General features: G+C 41.8%; 1 protein-coding gene across 1 annotated transcript in view; it reads right to left on the minus strand.

Annotated features, from left to right (window-relative positions):
- Positions 1–2,060: 2,060 nt before the first annotated feature.
- Positions 2,061–19,903, minus strand: part of ANTXR1 (ANTXR cell adhesion molecule 1) — a 223,029-nt gene continuing 205,186 nt past the window's right edge. Inside the window, exon 18 of the mRNA XM_086700957.1 lies at positions 2,061–6,220. Coding sequence (XP_086557083.1) covers positions 5,960–6,220 — 261 coding nt within the window. The 3' untranslated portion in view covers positions 2,061–5,959. The remainder of the gene's footprint in view (positions 6,221–19,903) is intronic.

Genomic DNA, 19,903 nt, shown 5'->3' on the forward strand with positions numbered 1-19,903 from the left:
GGACTCTTAGCACTCATACCCCACATTTCTTGTACTTTAAAAATGTTTTGTAGGGCACCTAGGTGGCTCAGTCAGTTAAGCATCTGACTCTTGATTTCGGCTCAGGTCATGATCTCACAGTTCATGGGTTCGAGCCCCGCATCCTGCTCTCTGCTGTCAGCACAGAGCCCCCTTCAGATCCTTTGGACCCCCAGCCCCTCCCCCACTGGTTCTCTCTCTCTCTCACAGACACTCTCTCTCTCTCTCTCTCAAAAATAATAAATAAACTTTAAAATGTTTTGCAAGAATGCAAACCACTTCACTACACAAAGGAAAATGTCTTTTACGAGTTGTATTTATTTTAATGTTTATAAGCAACTAGCAACTAAAGATGCCAGCTAAGGTACACAGAACTTTGTTTTCAGCTCTCAAGTGACTTAGGCAGAGCTTTGTTAGCTGTTGCCTTGTAAGTACATTGTGAGATGATATTTAAAACTAAATAAAGGAGATGTTGCACAGTTTCAAACCCCAACAATTAAAATGGTCCCGTTTTTAGTAGAGATGGGAGAATCTATGTAACTGACTATTTGAATGTTATATAAAAAGGGGAGGAATCATAGATTACTTCTAATTTGTTTAGGTATAAATTTGATGAGGATGTGGTGGTTCAAGCCAACATAATACAGTTGTAATCAGAATAAAATAACAAAACAATTGTAATCAGAGTAAACTCATCTGTTTTGCGGATACCAACTCTATAGCTTTACCCAGTGCTTGGTAATTGTAAGCACTTAGACCTTTTTTGTAATGTATTTAGAGGGACAAAGTGTTGTATTGGTTGTTCTATACCTAAATGAGACTCCAGAGAAACATACATTTATCTGAGGGAAGAACATTGGATTTAGTGATGGAAAATTGTAGATCTGCTCAAGTTCACAGTACCTGATCGATGACCTTATTTCTGTTATTTACTCAACTTAATGCATTGGAGCATTACTCACGGTAGTTGAAGCGATTTCATGAGAAAGTTGGTTGGTAATATGCAGGATTTAAAAATTCCTCATATGATACAGTAAATATTTTTTCCACTTCTAGTACTTTCTTCATTTTATTTGTTACACTTAAATTAAATACAGCTGAAGTTAATTTTGGTGCAAGGAGTGAAGTAGAGCTCCAAGTTTTCTTTTTCCTTCCAAATTGCTAGCCGGTAATCTCAAAACCATTTAATGATTAAGAATGTAATTTAAAAATGTGCATGTGCCCAAAAAGCTATTAAAAAGTAAATACTATTGCAATCTTGGAAAAAAATGTGGCATGGGTTTCTGTTTGCAGATGGTTTTATTCCAATTAAGATGAATTCAGGGTTGAAGGAAGACTTGTAAAAGAAACAAATTCAGGAACTAGTAAGAGACACTCTTACCTACACAAAAATTTCAGTGAAGGAGCTGGATTGAAGATGCTAGGAATCAAGTGGTTTGTATCAGAATTGCAGATATAATAAAAATATTTTGAGATGTATACGGAAGGAAAGGTACTTACTGCAGCACTGGCTGTAATGCTGCCTGGTTTCTTGAGCAGCTGCAAACCTCTGGAGTCCTTGCTGTGAGAATCAAATCAGTCATGGCCCCAAATCTTGTTACAGGCAGCCAGAAACAATCCTTACTGGTCCACTACGTTTTTTTTTCTGTGTGCTTCTCCATCTCGACTTTTTACTTTATATTTTCATTTAGCTTGGATTCCATTTTAAATTTTAAAACTGTTACTAGAAATAAAGAATATTTTAGGGGTGCCTGGGTGGCTCAGTCAGTTAAATGTCCAACTTCAGGTCATGATCTCACAGTTTGTGAGTTTGAGCCCCATGCTGGGCTCTCTGCTGTCAGGACAGAGCCCTCTTTGGATCCTCTGTTCTCCTCTCTCTCTGCCCCTCCCCTCTTGGCCTCTCTCCCTCTCTCTCAAAAATAAGTAAACATTAAAAAAAAAAAAATAAAGAATATTTTGAATGTTGGACAGCTAAGGAAAAAAATGACAATAATCAAGACAGTAAAGAACTTACTGGAAATATAATAATGATTTCAGAAATATAATTTGCATAACAACAGTTGTTTTATTATCATCAAGATGTTAAGTAGTTGAACAGTCTACACTTTATTTTTATAACAAAGAGACAAATAACCAGTAAAAGAGATGATTTTAGTATTTTATTGTTATTATTTTTTTTTTAAAAGCAACTTCCAGAGTTTGTCATTGTGCAGGGTTAGCCCAGTCTCTTATAGCATAGTACAGTGATAACTCATTTTTTATAACAATGACTCACTGGAGATCCATAACTGTGTTCTGAATTATCACAGAAAGGAGAAAGAATTAGAGGAAGAGTTTAATGTTAAGTGTATTTAAAAAAATCATATTCTAATTGTTTTAAATTGGTTATCCAAGTATGATAATATAGTAGAGCTCAGATAACTAGAAAAGGCAATTGACTAGAACACCTCATTCCCATCTTGTGTGCATTAACAGGTGTTTCACTGCATATATCTTTATATAGTTTGCAAGCTAATTCAACCCATTTTACACAGCATTAATTGTTTTTATTGAGTTGGCATTGGGCTGAAACTTGCTCACTATCTCATAATAATTATTATTTTTTTCCTAGTTCTTTGATAGTTTTTTTCTCATCTAACAGTGTTTGGACTCTAGTGTTTATAAGACATTAAAATCATCTCTGCCCATTTTAGTGATATTTACAATGAAGTTACCCATGGCCAGATATCCAAGACTATTAATTAATTTGTCCACCAGCTCTGTTCTTGATCTTGGTAAAACAGAGAACTTTTCCAGTCTCACTGGAATACGTGCAAAGCTCCAGGCCAGAAACTGCTTGTGAGCTGGTCTTCAAAAGAGGGGACCACGAAACTCAAGGTCCTTATTAATGCTGTGCAAACAAGGGTCTCGTCATTTCGGTAACTATTTGTACATTTCAAAAAGCAATACAGTCATGGGAAAAACCAACAAGCACAGCTTGGTAGAATAACCTGCCATGAAATATCATTGGCTTTATAATAATTTACTACAACTGTTCTTTTTTATTCACACTGGATAGGAAATGCTTCCATCTAACACATGGAATACGAATATATACAACAAAAAGTTGGCTTTTATTAAAAAAAAACTTCACAAGGACAATAACATGGGGGTTGAAACAATAGTTTTGTGCAGTTTCCTGATCACAATCATATGTCTGCTGCCTTTGACAGGGAATGATACAAGTACTGATAGATTTTATAAACCAGTTAAAGAATTTTCTTGTCTGATCACAATCATATGTCTGCTGCCTTTGACAGGGAATGATACAAGTACTGATAGATTTTATAAACCAGTTAAAGAATTTTCTTGTCTGTACTAGCCTACTATTGCCTTGTTCATACAGTCTAGAAGTTTCACCTTCTTAACTGTAATTCTAAATGAGTAGGGATGACATGATGAGTCAGTTTGAAGGACAAACCCTGCTAATCCTCTTCAAAATCATCATATATTTGCAGTTCCCTATTCATCAAAAAGTTCACCAAAACATTGTGGAAACCGCACAGGGCTTCTGACTGATGTGCTGTTGAGATCCTGAATGATGCCCGCCATCTTGTTGTATGACGTCAGCATCTTGGCTTGAACTTTCTTATGGCCGCAGTGAGTCATGGGGCTAGTGGTGGGGGGTGGACCGTTTTGTACTGCCAGCAGTCAAAACAGTTGCCATGGGCTCAACGTCTCTACGCTGTGAGCCTGGGGAACCCATTCTCCTATGGAATGGTTTTCTGGAGTCCAGCAATGTCACTGTAAGTGGCTGAGACATTCTGGCCCCTGCTTCATGAGGGACTATACTAAAGAAGAAGCCTAGTGTTCTAAAAATAGATAATATATGCCAGGTTGAGGGGGTGGCAAAGGGAGGTTGCTTTCATAAGTCCTGGAAACCATATCTGATTTTCGCTCTAGACAATGGCTGGGAGATTCTTCGGAAGTGGCAGGTCAGGAGAAGGGCTGGTCTGAAGTACACTTGGAGAAGTGTCAGTTTGGCATTGGCACTGCAGATTTAGTGCGTGTGGCCCCCCAATAAGGCACTCTGCCTAGATCTATTTTCCCCCGACTGTACCTTTGCTGCCCAAGAGTTCCCCATTTCTCCATGCAATTCCTGTTTGTTTCTGACTTCTAAAGCAGGGATGGAAAATAGGGCTCATCTCTCTCTCAATTCCGACTGATGAATGGAGGCTCTTTGTAGTTGTGATCTGAGGACTGTTGAAGAAATTGTTGGGCTTCATGGATAGTGCTATGATTGATAAGTAATGTCTGCCATATCTACAATGTCTACAAGAACTGGTGTTTATGGAATGCCTACCAGGTCCTTATGTCTCTAAGTAAGGTCCAAGAATCAGGCTGGCTTGATGGGTTCTTAAAGGATCTTTAGAGATCATAACCCAAAGTGCTAGGTTTATATTTATTTTATATGCTGCTTTGTTCCAGAAAATATTTAAGTCTTTGAGCACTTTGGGAGAGGGATTTTAAGACCTGTGGGAAGCTGGAGGGGAAGATAATTTTGAATAGGATAGTATAGGAGGTGCTCAACAATGGCCCTCTGTTTTTACCCTGGTTGATGAAGCCCAATGTTTAGAAAGTGATTATAGGGTTTACTGATGACAACAGATTCAGAAAGACTTGGAGGAATGGGGTGGATCCCAGGCCTGGTGGGAATTTCAGGCAGAACATCTAGTGTATTCCTCCTGGGTTGATAGCTGATATTTATGAGAATGTTGAAAAGCCAAGGAGAAATATATTTACATCTACACATACATGACTTTTTTTGTGGTTAATTAAAGCATGTGGGGATGGTTTCCATATTATGTTAGGACCCTTGTCTCTCAGCTGGAATAGAAGTCTCTGGTACACAACTTTACCAAAAAAGAAAGAAAAAAAACCCCAGCAAAATTGTATGGTAGGCGCTAGTGACACCATTTTGGGAAGATCAACTCATGTTTGTCTCTAAAAAATGGGATCAGTCACTTCTTCGTATCTTAAGTGATTTAAACTGAAGCCAAATCTTGGTTTTTAAGATGAATAATTAACAGGTTGCTCTTCAACAATGCCATGTCTGTTGATTTAGGGGACCATGTCGGGCCAAAGCCAGCCACCTCTAGCTGCTGATGGCCTGTGGGTTTTAGAAACTGTCTGATGCTCTCATCAGTACTCTCCTGTCAATGCACACACCTGATTTCACTTACACAGCAACGTGGCAACATACCTTTTTCCATCTGTAAACACCTGCTCTCTCCCTCACTTGGAAACTGGGAGAATTTGAAAGTAAAATAAGGCATATGTTTTTATTCCTCTGCAAATCCCAGGCGAACATGCTTTTGTTCAGATACCTGTCAGATACCTGTCTGATGTTGAGTTTCTTGCCACAATGGAGAACCCAAGCTTTTCCCAAAGTTGTAGGCAAAGGGTTTTCACTTTCTTGGGTGAGGGTTCCTTGGTTCCTAGGCCAAGGGTCCAGGGTCAAGTGATGGAGGTGGAGTGGAGGAGGGAAGGCAGCATTTAGAAACCCAGCAATGTTATTTCTCATCCATCCGACTCTGCATTTCACCCTCAGAGAAATGATTTTCTTATTGGTCTCCATGAGACACAATCCCATTTAGAGCATCTCAGCAGTTTCACTGTCTCTGGAATCTTCTAGAGGTGATGGCTGGCTGGCTATAATTGTGACTGTAGTTGCCTCATCATTTGTTTAGAGGCATTTCAAAATTTCTCTTTCTTTCTGCTGATCACAATTGTCGATGTATTGGCATTACAAACCAATTTTTAAGGTGTGTGAAGATCAGTGGGCTTTATCACCACTCATTTCCAAAGCAGAAGCCTCCCCTAACTGGAAAGACTTATTCTAACACCACAGAGGAGCCTCCTCCCCAAAGTTTCTAAGAGCCCAGAGCATGAACTTTGGGTTCTAGACAGAAGGCCTGGGAGGAGGTCGGGAGGGGGGTGGTGCCCTGTTGGGAGGTGGAGCTTGAGGAGGAGGGGGAAGGGTAGAAGGTGGGGATGGAATTGGAGGGGTGGGAGCACTGGGGGGTGGGGGAGGGCAGTGGGGAGCAGGGGGTGGGGGCGTGTAAATGGGGGCAGGAGGCGGCGAGGTGGTGTGGTAGGCATTGTTGAGGGGGTACTTGGCGGGCTGATTGTTCTTGACTCTGGTGAAGTTGATACAGCGCCCCTGTAAGAGAATCAGAGAGAAGGACGTGAGCTGATGCTTGCTGTTTGGAGCAGGGCAGCTGGGAAGCACGGTGGGCAGCTTGAAAGAAATATGTAGAAAGCAGACGCGATGTTTATGGCAGTGCTCTTCTGGCATACCATAGAGCTTGACAACAAATTTCTTCTTTCTGTGTAAAATTGTTTGTCAAAATTCATTTTCTTGGAGTCTGTCTCTCAAAGAGGAAGAAGAGAAGGGGACTGACCTTAACTAGGTTGGATGCATGGGGTCAAGCTATGTACAGAGGTTATCAAATTTAATCTCTTCAATAGCCTTGCCAGCCAGGTACCTTTATCATATGTTCCATTTCATAGAGGGGGAAACTGAGGCTCAAAAAGATGAAATCATTTTCCCGAGGCCACACAACCAGGAAGAGGTGGGGTTGGTGACTGGAATCCCTGATAGGCTCCAGAACCTCTATTCTTCCTGCCACACTTTAATGTCTTCTAAGGAGGGTTCCCTAATTTTTTTTAAATGAAAGGAACTTGTTTCAACTGATTTCAGTTACACTTCTGGAGGCAGTAGAAGGTTAACAACATGAGCTTCTCCTATACTATACTTCAAGGGTGCTGAATCAATCTGTGATCTGCATTGTCACCAATATGGCAAACTGGGGTGATTCTCAGGGGCGCTCATGCATTTGTCTCTCCTCATCAACATCTGCTCCCTTCAACCATTTGTGCTGGGTAGTAAATTAAGGAGGCAGCTCTCCCTACTGATGTGAATAGGACCCCAGTCGATACAGCTTCTCCCTCCATGCCTCTGCCTTCTCCAAAGCTCTGTAATGAACAATTTATCCTCCCCTTGCTCTGGTTGAGGCAGTCCCTCTTCTTCCAGATGCTGCTGCACCTGCTCAGGCACCCTTAGGTTCTGGGGACATTTTATTGCAAAGCACACATCTACCTTGGATTCTACTTTTCTCCCCATCCTTCCTGGGCACCTGACTGGACAATGCAGAGAAGATACCTAGAGCCCCTACAGCAGCCTTTAGAGAGTCCAGGATCTGCAGCCAGTCCTATGTAATTCTCCTCTGTGATGTCACCTCTTGGCGCTTCAAAGTTAGTCCTGCACTCCCTGCACCCCCAACAGATGACGTTCTCCTTCTGGTGCCTGTGCTCCCTTCACTTTTCCCATCAGAACCTCCTGGACTGCCTGGCTGTGGACCACCCTTTGGGGTCCTAGCCTCCCTTCAAACTTCCTGTGTCTGCAGGGCATTTTATTGTCCCCTCAACTGTGTCTCCCAGATGCCTACAGAATCTTGCCACATGGAAGCTGAGGCAGCGGGGCACATGCCTTTGATGCTGCCCTGTCCCTTTCTCCCTCTCCTGCTCATCCTAACCCCATACAGCTCTACACTGGGGCTGTGGCTGGCGTGTGGGTTTTTCCCCCGGCTTCACCCTCCAGGATGGATGCCCATCCCGTGGCATCTGCCCCGGATGGGATATGTCCAGAGGCTGGAGTTTCCCTTTTCAGGCCTTTAGAAGAAGGCTCGAGGGGAAATGAAGAGGGTGAGTCTGGAATTTAAGGCTCAGTCACCTGTAGGAGACACAAGTGTGTGATTTGAGACCTGGCTCGGACTGAGAGTCACAGCAGGGACGTGATGCATGTTTGTCGGAGGTGTGGGGCTGAGCAAACCTTGCCTTACATGTGCACACCCCACTCATCCAAGTCCTAAGTCAGTCCCTTCCCCCACCGCCCCATCTTTTCTTGATGACTCCAGCCTCCATGTGTCCTTTGCTTCCCTCCCTGCATTCTCTAGTTACAGTCTATGCCACATGCAGAAGCCTACAAACTCTAGTTGTTTGGTTGGTAAATGCCTTACCTTCCTGACTAGATGAGACACTTCTGGAAGGCAGCATCCTTGTTCTGCACACTGTTGCTCCACTATTGGTTTAGGAATTGTAATGCCATATTTAGATGCTGGCACCCCATTTTCTCTGAGCTTCCATTTCATGAGCTTAAACCAGGACCTAACCTTGTTAGGTTCTGATTGGGAGCCCACTAACTGCAGAAAATAAGTTCCCATCTTCTCTTGGCATTACCCAGAACTCCCAGATCAATGCCAAGCTTTCACAAGTTAGGTTGACTTTGTAACCCAGGCTGTAAAGTCCTAGTTGTCCAAGCAACCCTCTCTAACAGCTGTTAAAAAAAAAAAAAAAAAAAAAAAAAAGAGAAACAACATGCTCCAAATGGAGTCACTTGTGCTAAGCCCCATGTCCACAAACCAAGACTCAATATTTAGGCTAATTGCAGTTTCAAACTTTCCCAGAAATGTAATCTTAAACCAGTCAATCTGGGATTTCCTGGTTAGCATTAATGAGGTAATATGCCTGATAGACCCCTTTGTCCCCCAAAGAAATATGAAGTAACCCACTCTTTCCCTATCCCTGTCCCTGTCCCTGCCCACTTCTGCCTATAAAAGTCTCCCATTTTGTACAGCTTCTCGGAGCTCCTTTCTGTTTGCTAGATGTGATGCAGCCTGATTCACGAATTGTTAAATAAAGCCAATGAGATATTTAAATTTTATTCACTTGAATTTTATTTTTTTAGCACAGCTTTATAAATCTAAGCCTTGGGAATAGTTTATTTATAATTCTGGATAAAGCTCTTTCCTTCAAGAATGTTAAAGTCCTAATGATTACCATCTGTGATAAATTCCTGTAATGGACAACTCAGAGTTGGGATTTACTGTACTACATATTCTGCCCTTTGTTCCTAGACATGCTAAGTCAGACAAAGAGACTCGAGAGATTCATTTCCTCTAAAGATGAAGGAAACTTCTGGTCCTGAAGATGGTGCTGCTGGTGCCTGGGGTCAAGTCCCCATAAAGCTTCAGTTTTCCCTAAGGGCTGGCCATCCCACAACTCCCTTCCTCCATTTAGGGGTCAGTGATGGGGGAGGGGCTGTGGCAGATCAAGGAAGCATGTTAATTCAGAGGCCTATTTACTTATTTCACACACTGTAATGCTAATACATTTACCAGAGGCTATTTTGTCCAAAGACAAAATCAGGAGCTCCCTGCTTTCTTCTACCAATACTTCTGTTCATAACCCAGATTAGGATCCCCAGGTGTCTTCAAAAAGGTGGGAAAGGATCCACAGAGTAAAAGATGGCCCCTCACATCTATCTGTGGGCTGTAGGGGTGAGGGTTGGAGTGAAATGGGAGAAAGACCTCCCTAGGTCAGCCCCATCAGCTGCCGCCATGGCCTCTTGGCCATAGCAACAGAGGGATGGGGTGGGATGAGGAGGGAGAGAGGCAAGAAGCCCCTTTCCTGTGGTCAGTACCAGTCCAGGGGTGCACCCATGGGTCTCCTGCTCCAGAGCACTAGGCTGTGGTTCATTAGAGACCCCAGTCCATTAGGGCTGAGCACAGAAACCCAGAGCTCTTAGCGAGCAGCTGGAGCAGGGTGGGGGGCAAGCTCACAATCTCTGCCATGCCCCCGCCGTGTGACATTGGGTGGGAATAATAATACTGCTTGCCAGTTAGAGTCATTATGAGGATTAACTTAATCAATGTTGATGAAGGCCTTGGAACAGTGCCTGCCACACTGAGTTTGTAAATGAAGTTGAGTCTAGATGGAGAAACAGATGCTCAGACACAACAATGACCTTGTCTAGGGTAGGAAGGCCAGGTGGGAGGTAGTATCAGTTTTCTGACTCCTAGTTTAGTGCCTTCTAAGTGAGCTGCAGACTAGAGCCTCAATACTCCACACCTGGCTTCCATAACAAAACTGGTATACAGGGGAAAAAATGTAGCATTGGATATATGACCAGAGCAGTCCCCAGAGCCTCCTCTCTTAGGCACTGTCTCTACTTTCCCATTGCACAAAACTCCTGTAACTGATTCTTATAGGACCTCCCACCACGCTTTGCACGCACCGTTGACTGATGATGCATTTACACATACTTATCGTCCTGAAGGAAGGTGCAGACTTGGCATAAACAAATCCTTGGGGTCAGTTACAGTAAGATGCAATTAGGACTTCAGGGAGGGGTGTGGCTACAAATTAAGTTCTTAAAACCTGGAGCCAGAAGAGCCAACACAAACACTATAACACTTAGACCATATAATTGGCCTAAAGATCAGTTTACACGACATCATTTTTTGCTTGTGAGAAGATAATAGAAAGACCAGATGTTCTCAGTGTCATATATGCCAGCAAATCTGCACCAGTGTTTGCTTCAAAAGGTTGCTAGGACGACCGAAGCTCTCAGTCTGCACACTGGTCTTTGTAACCCTGTTAAATTCTCTGCAGTATTGCTTTTGGGTGGTTTGATTCAGATCCAACATTTGGCTTTGACCTCAGTTTACCTCCGCTTGCTCATTTACAAAGTTATGAGTGCCAATTATTGTCACACATTAGCAACAAAATACTCTGGTTAAATTCAAAGGAGAAAATGCAGCAATATCTCCTGCTCAGTGGTGGCTTAGCAGGATGCTAGGTGGCTTTTCTCCTAGGCTGGAAAGTTCCATTTTGATACGACTGAATGTAATGGTGTTGAAAGCATTATTAGAATTGTCCAGGCACGTCATTTTTATTCATTATTTTCGCTGTACAGACATGAGACCGAGGGCTTAGGCTTATTTAAATATTGCACCCAAGACGATATGGCGGTAAATGGTTAAAGTGGGATTAAAACCAGCTCTGCTTGCCTTAGGCACTTATCCTCTTTTCACTCTATTATCCTGAATATAAACTAAAAACGCAAATATTTTCTTTCTTTCCTTTTTTTTTTTTTTTTTTTTGCAAATATTTTCTTGATCACTTGTAGATGGTATCACACAACGTACAGCTCTTGGCCAGAAGCCATCAGTTCTTGACATAGCTGTCATTTTAAGGTGCCAGTTTATATATAGCTCCCAACGTGTGGATGAGTGTCTCTGAGGCAGCCTTTGGGTCTTCTCCTCTTGAAGTATTTATAGGTTCAAGTTTAAGTTGGTGCTCAACAACTACTGCTTATATCTCTGAGGGTTTCTGAGGTGGAGCAAGCCTTCTTAAAAAGCTCAGATTTTTCCCTGCAGGTTTAGGTTCTCAAGGAATCAAAGCCCCATGAGCTTGCCATTGTTTATTTAGGTCTCCTTAGTCACCCCCTTGTGGTCTCTTTGGGGATCTTTTAGGCTTTTGGGGAAGGGGTGGCAAGAGTCCTATGTGGTCTCCTTGATTTCCACACTAGAAATGTTAACATGCTTTATAACTCCATCAAAATTTGAGTTGCTTTTGAACCTTTTACCCAGATACTTGAATCTGAATTCTTTTGGGGCAGCCAGTTTGCGAGTCTTTTTATACTCCTAAATTTGGCTAACTCTTTGTATTGCATAGTTTTTGGTTCATCATTAGATTTCTAAAATATTTATAAGTTGAAAATTCAAACTTGGGATCTCCATCTTCTGCTCTTTGGTTACTGTGGTAAGGACTCAAGCTTGCCTGTGAGCCCTGAATTTAGTTTGTGGTATGAAAGGGGAGATTGAGAAGAGTTGTGGGCTGATTGTGTGCAAAAGACTTGCCAGTGGTGAGCTCATGTGTGCTGAGTGTTATAAAACATCTGTTTGGGTATCAGGCATGCTCATTGGAGACGGAGCTGGCCTTTGGAGATGGTTAAAAATATGCCATGGCTCCCAGAGATTAAACCAAATAGTTTCCTATGAACAGAGGTCACTTAAGGAAATTGGATTCCACAGGAAGAATACTGAAAGAATCAGATGGAAAAAGTGTAACATGTATGCCAAGTTTCTTCTGACAGATACCTTTTCTCTCCAGCTTAGTTCTTCCATTGATTGTCTTGTATGGAGGTATTTTTTAAGTTACAAATGGATTGGGTTTCCACAGTTTGTTTTAAGTCAGTTGTTTAGAATTAGGAGCATAGTTTCTCACTTAAGTCACTCTTGCAAATGGGGGTTGGTCCTTAGACTAGACCACAAAATCTCACTGATGTATTGAAGGCAATTGACGTAATCCTGCTGAAGTTGGTGCTCCAGTGATAAATGAGACACATGAGTAATGAATGGATGGAGGGCTGGATTGGATGACTTAATAGTGCCTTCTATCCTATCTATGTTTCTCTCCATTTGTTATTTGTACATTCATCCTTTTGACAAATACAAATGGTTTCTGAGTGCCGGTTACATCCCGGGTACCTAATAAGGTGCTGAATTCAGTGTTAAGGAACCAAAAATAGTCCCTGCCCTATTGAAGAATGTAGTCCACAGGTGGAGAGAGATATCAGTCTGTTAATCCCACAAACAAATGGACCCTAGCAACTATGTTTGCATTCTGTGACACTGGCCTTGGCCGTAGTCGATTGGACAAGAGGTGGGCACCTAATCTGAGTTAGGCCAATCAGATTCTCTCTTATGAGTTTGGAATTACAACTGAGTTACCAGCTGTGGCAGTCAGTTAGGGTTGATCCGTTGAATAGAGGGGATGAAAGTAGGAACTGGGGTGGCTGTCTTCTGCAAAGTCAGGGAGAAGCAGAGTTCTGATTCTATATTGAAAAGATCCTTCATCTATTCCTGAAACCAATATTATACTATATGTTAACTAACTAGAATTTAAATCAAAATTTTAAAGAGAAGGAAAAAAAAAAAAAGATCCTTTATATCCATTCACTTTTCCCAACCTGGGCCAGTCTTCTATAACTTGGGCTACTACATAAACTGGCCTTCCTGTTTTTAGCCTTTCTCTTTTCCAGTTATATTTTGGTTTCCATATAAAATGTATCCACATACACACATAAATAAAAATGTGTATGTACATACATATGTACATGTTTGCACATGTATGTAAGATGTACATATGCCTATGTATGTAAACATTTATACATACATAGATGCACATTCAAAGTTGCCTTCCTGCATAAACTCTTCAATGCCTCCCCACTTTCTGTAGGAAAATCACCAAGGTCCTCAGCACGCACAGGTCCCTGCTCCCTTTGCATTTTTTTCAGCCATCCTATTTCTTCCTCTTTCTTTGAACCCTACACTTCAGCTTTCGTCCATCATTTGAAATGAAGCCACCATACTCTGGCCTTTTGTTTGACAGCATTCATTCCCAGGCCCATGACAGGGACAAAATGCCACAGAGACACCTGTCTTGCTTCTTTCCCCTTCCCCAAAGCTGGAGCCGGGGCCAAAGGGAAGGGTGTGTTGTGAGTGGTGATGCCAGAGTCCTTTTTGACTGCCTTTCCTCCACCTCAAACTTGCCCTGTCTATAAATCTCATACAGCAGCCTGCCTTTTATGTGCTGTTCATGCAAAAGGATCCAAGGTCAATTCTTTCAGTTGTTTGATTCATTTTGCTGACACACATACTGGCACGCTTTCCACAGTAACCTCTTTGGATGCCAAAACTGAGGGGAAGATGAAAGCAGAAAGGAAATATTTGGTAACAAGAGGAAACTAGAAAAACGAAGGGGCAGAAATAAAATGGCTCATCTTTAGTGGGACGTGCAAACATAGGACTTGTTAAGGATTACTACTGAGATAAGACTTATTTAAGAATAAAATTCCCTGTTTTTCATCTGATTACAAAGTAACACATTTTCTTTGTGGAAAATCTGGAAAATGTACAAAAGAAGGAAGAAGGAAGAAGAGGAGAGAAGAATTTTAAGTTTTAACACTCAGAGAGTTACCATTTGTGCTCTTCCTTTCAGGCCACACACACACACACACACACACACACACACACACACACACAGGTGCATGTATTTACAAAAATGGGATCATTCTGAACCAGTTTTAAAATACTATGCTGTGACCATTTCTCCCTTGCCATTTTCAATATGATTTGCAATGGTTGCATAATCTTCTATCATATGAAAGCACAAAATGCAGTTATCAAATTCTTTAGTGGGCATTAAGAGTCCACCTAATTTCTAATTTTCCCCTAACACATCTATAATAAATTCTGGTAAGCTCTAGAATCAACAGTTAACCTTTGACGTGGGATTTTTGTATCCAATTTCATATATGAGATTGGCCATTATTCTTTTGTTGTGTGCTATTTTTGTCATCAAGATTATGTTAACTTTACAAAAGAAATGGGGAGGATTTTCATTTTCTAGTATATTCTATATTTCTGAAATAGTGTAAGAATTCTTTGTTCATTAAAAGCATGAGAAAATTCTCTCAAAATCGTTCTGGATGTCCTGTTTTTCCTTTTCTTTTTTTAATGTTTATTATTTATTTTTGAGAGAGAGAGAGAGAGAGAAAGTGTGAGCAGGGGAGGGAGTAGAGAGAGAGGGAGATACAGAATCAGAAGCAGGCTCCAGGCTCTGAGCTGTCAGCACAGAGCCTGACACTGGGCTTGAACCCACGAACTGTGAGATCATGACCGGACCAGAGGTTGGATGCTCACCTGACTGAACCACCCAGGTGCTCCTGGACATGCTGTTTTTCTAGAATGCAGTTCTTTGATGACTTTAAAAGTTTTTGCCACAGGTATTGACCTATTCAGGTTTTGTACCCTTTCTGAGTCCATTTCCATAATTTATCCTTTCTTAGAAAACCATTCATTTTATCAAGGTTGTTTTTTTTTTTTTTTTTTTTTTTTTAGATAGAGACAGAGAGCATGCAAATGGGGGAGAGGGGCAGAGAGAAAGAGAGAGAGAGAGAGAGAGAGACAGAGAGAATATCTTAAGCAGGCTCCACACTCATCTTGGAGCCTGAAGTAGCGCTTGAGACCACAACCCTGGGATTTATACCTGAGTTGAAATCAAGAGTTGGGCCCTCAACTGACTGAGCCACCCAGTTGCCCCATTTTATCAAGACTTTTGAAGCATTTGCATAGGTTTGTGCTTTGCACAAAGGAAACTTCTCACAGTTAAATCTATTTGTGGTGTTACCTCTTTTGTAATCATTAATATACATATTTGCATGTTCTTTTTTTTTGGCTTTCAAGAATTTGCCAATGATATTGGCATTTCCAAAAAAAATTTTAAGACTTTTTTCTCAGTTCTACAGATTTTGCTTTATTTTCATTAATTGTTCTTATATTCATAGATTCCTTATTTCTGCTTTCTGTAGATTTGTTCCATATTATTTTCTAATTTTTAACTGAATACTTAGCTCATTTATTTTCATTTTTCTTGTTTAATAATGAAATAATTCAAGACTATGATTTTTTCAAATTCCAGAAGTTTTTATTGTGGTGTTCCAACTGTCATTATTTTCTAGAATCCCAGTAACTATAGTTTTGATTTCCTCTTAGACTTAGTAATTTTTATAAATTTAAGAAATAACGTGAGTTCTTAATTTGATGGCTGCACTATTAAATAAATATTCATTAATCATTTTTTATTAGAGTAAAGCCTTTATATTGTTTGTTTGTTTACTTAATCTGCTTGATCTAGTAAAGTCTAAGGGTTTATTTAGTACTCCCTGTTGATATTTTAAACAATTATATTTGCTCAAATTTTACTTTGCTGTTTAGTCACCGGGCCACTCAAGAGCAGCAGGGAGCGGGCTTCCCTCAGAGCAGTTGAGGCAGAGAATTTCTTATGTTCTAAAAATTTCACTCTTCCTGTTTGGTGGTAGCTTGTCTGAAAAGAAGGCTGCCATTAATTCTTTCTCTCCTGAATGAGAAGGAGTCTATTTCTCCACTCCCTTGACTCTGGGTTGATTTGTAAGAGTTTTGAATAATGGAATGTGATGGAAGTGATATGCTAGCTTTGTGCCTGACATTAAGAGGCCTGGAATTTTCAACAAATGGGGTGACTGGGTGGCTCAGTCAGTTAAGTGTCCGACTTTGGCTCAGGTCATGATCTCGTGGTTCATGAATTCAAGCCCTGCATCAGGCTCTTTGCTGTCAGCGCAGACTCTGCTTCGGGTCCTCGGTCTCTCTCTCTCTCTGCCCTTCCCCCCACACCCTCAAAAATAAATAAACATTAAAAAAATAAAAAGAGGCCTGGAATTTTCTGCTTCCTGGATTTGGTGCCCTGAGGCTACTCTATTCTCCTCTTCTCCGTGTGGAGGAGCACTGACGAAAGAGAAGTGAGGGAAGCAACTTCTTGAACGTCCAGCCCAATCAACCTTCTGATGACTCCAGCCCTAGCCACTCTCTGACTACAACTTCATCAGAGATGCCAAATGAGATTATACAGCTGATTCTGGTCAACCCACAGAACTGTAAGAGAAAACAGCAAATTGTTGTTTTAAGCCAGTGTGTTTTGCAGTGTTTTGTTACAGAGTAATACAGAAACAAGCAGCAACTCCTGTCTTTGTCTAGGAGGGTCATTCCTGGTTTGTGGAACTGAAAATAGGAGGTGGTGTAGGTTTCCCCCCTTTTCGTGGACTCTTAACTTGGCACCTTTTCCAAAGTTGCTGGGAAGGAGCCAAATCTGTGTGCTCTCCTTATTGCCTCCTTAGCTAGAAAATCACATCGCTAGAATCCAAGGGCCGCCTGGAGAGAGATAAGATCACTGGATGAGAGAAAGATAGTACCTCAAAGGCAGCTATCACACATTTCCCCTTCTGTTTCTTGATATTGCCCCGTGCTATTAATTATGAAACATAGGCTGTTATGATGATGAGTAAAGGCTGAACTGGGGGAGGACTGGGAAAGGTGTTGCAATAATGAGAAGACTTTGCCTGTGTCCACACTTGCAAGTGCATTCATGTGAGCTGGGCCGGAGACACCCTATCTGCCAGTGGGTAGCTCCAGGTTGGAAAGTCTGCCCTGATTCTGCAGTCAAGTGGAACACGTATGTTCAAATTGCCCTTCAGGCCCGACAGTCTTTAAAGGTCAGTGAACCACTGCAGCTGACAAAGACAGAAACACACATGGTACCATAAGGAATTTTTTTTTTTTTTATATATATAAATGAATCTTCACACTCTGATGCTTAAATACTCTCTCTTTCAAGTCTCATCATCCTATAAAACCGTGGCACATTCGTCTGCATCTGTCTAGTTCTGACGAATTAAAAAAAGAAGACAAAATAGAATTGGAGACAGGAGATCCAGGAAAAGTGATCAGGTGGCCAAAGTGTTGTTAGTGGGACTGGCTCTAACATTCAGCCCTTTCAGGAGAGCAAGACAGAGATGTGTGCGGAGATACCATGGAGAGTACGCTTGAGAGGTGGAATTCGTTGAAAACGTTTGTTGGCTCAAGAGGAAGTAGGTCTGAAAGGTCTGAGCCAGTGTAGTATACTCTAAATACTGTTTCTTCATTTTGCTTTTTAAAAACCAGCCATTGCTCTTGACCATCCTCTCTTCCTCGGTCTCAGGGAGTCCACCGTATGCCCCGTGGGTCCTGCTAAGCAGTAGGACTTCTCCAAAGAGCCTGGTTTTAATCGACATTTTGGATGAGTGTGAGAAATAATGTTGTTTTAATGTACTTTTCTAAGATTTAAAAAAACACTGCGGCATGGTCATGCTGAGTGAGTGGAAGTCTGACCCAGGACTAACTAATTTTATTCAGAGTCTTCTCTCCCAGCTAATAATCCTGAGAATTTGTTTTACTGCCCTGTCCCCCAGTTAAACGGCTCTGACTACTTAGAACTGTCATTAATACAATCATTATTTCATTTGTGTTGAGGTATTTGCCTTAAAAAATTGGTGTGAGGGGCGCCTGGGTGTCTCAGCTGGTTAAGCCTCTGACTTCGACTCAGGTCATGATCTCACAGTTTGTGAGTTCAAGCCCCAGGTCAGGATCTGTGCTGACAGCTCAGAGACTGGAGCCTGGAGCCTGGAGCCTGCTTTGGATTCTGTACCTCCCTCTCTCTCTCTGCCTCTCCTTGACTCATGCACTGTCTGTCTGTCTCTCTCTCTCTCAAAAAATAAATAAATATTAAAAAAATTAAATTAAAAAAAATTGGTGCCAGAAGATAAGCTGACAGAGATGGCTTGGCCAACAGCGTTATTTAGCTTGGCTGTCAAAATGTAAAATTATGAAATTACTTATTCATTTGCTGTATAGCCCCAACCTCATCCTGCTCCATTTATATAAGCTCATGGATGAAGGCTGTTTTCTTCTTTTGTATAATGTGAGGAATGAATTCTTTCCTTATGCCTGTTGCTGCCAAAGTGCTTTCCCCAGAGTGGAGGGAATATTAATTTAAAAAGATAACAATTTTACTTCTATGATGACTATATTGTGCCAGTGAGTGGTATCCTAAACGGGTATGTGTTCTTTAGATTTTCGGTACCTCACACACGTACCATTTTCCTATCCACAGCCCTGTCTGCAAGGCTAAGCCCCCTATCTGAGAGACTGGTGCTGGTTATGAAGCAAAAAGTTTCATGGTAACCACATCTACCTTTCACTGAGTGCTTCTACTGTGCCATGCTGGGCACTAGTTGTTTTATATACATCATCTCATTTTACCCTCTTAATAGAAAGAGTGGTTAGTACTATTACCCCAATTTAAAAATGTAGAAACAGGGGCACCTGGGTGGCTCAGTCGGTTAAGCGGCCGACTTCGGCTCAGGTCATGATCTCGCGGTCCGTGAGTTCGAGCCCCGCGTCGGGCTCTGTGCTGACAGCTCAGAGCCTGGAGCCTATTTTGAATTTTTTTTTTTTCAACGTTTATTTATTTTTGGGACAGAGAGAGACAGAGCATGAACGGGGGAGGGGCAGAGAGAGAGGGAGACACAGAATCGGAAACAGGCTCCAGGCTCTGAGCCATCAGCCCAGAGCCCGATGCGGGGCTCGAACTCACAGACCGCGAGATCGTGACCTGGCTGAAGTCGGACGCTTAACCGACTGCGCCACCCAGGCGCCCCCACCTGGAGCCTATTTTGGATTCTGTGTCTCCCTCTCTCTCTGACCCTCCCCCGTTCATGCTCTGTCTCTCTCTGTCTCAAAAATAAATAAACGTTAAAAAAATGTTTTAAAAATGTAGAAACAGGCTTGGAACACAAAGGAATTTGCCCAGGGTGTCTCTGCAAGTAAATGATAGAGTAGAGATTTGAATCCAGGTCTGTTTGACTCTCTTTCTTTTGAGCAACATGTGCTTTTAGATTGGAATGCATGTAGGGCAAAATGCATCAAGAAGTATGGCTACTTAAAAGAGTTGGCCACCAGTAATAATATACATTGGAGAGTTTGTTTTGGGTCCCAGTACTTCCCCGCTGCCATCGTTCTCTTCCAGCTTTTTCCACGTCTCTGGTTGTTCCTTCTTCAGAATTTCAGTGCCCTTCAGCTGTATTTCCTGGAAAAGGGCCCCAGAGTCTTACTCTTCCTTTCAGTCAAAGCTTGCTTGTCCTGTGTGCCTGTCCCTTTCACTCCTTCTCTGTACTTTCTATGTGACATATCTCTAATCTGATCCGTGAGCTGGATCCACTATGAAGGTTTATTCCTCAAAGGTGCTTTCTTTCCATGTAAGAGAGATGGCCAGTTATCTTCCATATCCATTTTCACATTCTTCCTTCAGTAGTAGAACCCTCGAATTTCATTGGGCACATGACCATCTAGCATTGATTACATTTCCCAGCCTCCCTTTCACAGATCAGTTCAAGAGGCAATGAATGATGCTCAAAGGTCTGACCTACTGTGGTGCATGAATTTGCAGATGGGGGTGGCCTCCTCTGCACTGAGGTGTGGCTATGTAACCTATGTTCTCATCAGTTGGATATGAGCAGAAGTGATGTGTACAAATTCCAGGTTGTGCCTTAAATCGAAGGGGTATACCTTCCCCTTTTCTTTTTCTT

The sequence above is a fragment of the Puma concolor genome, chromosome A3 (assembly GCF_028749965.1).
Source record: "Puma concolor isolate L17-30 chromosome A3, mPumCon1.1.hap2, whole genome shotgun sequence".
NCBI lineage: Eukaryota > Metazoa > Chordata > Mammalia > Carnivora > Felidae > Puma > Puma concolor.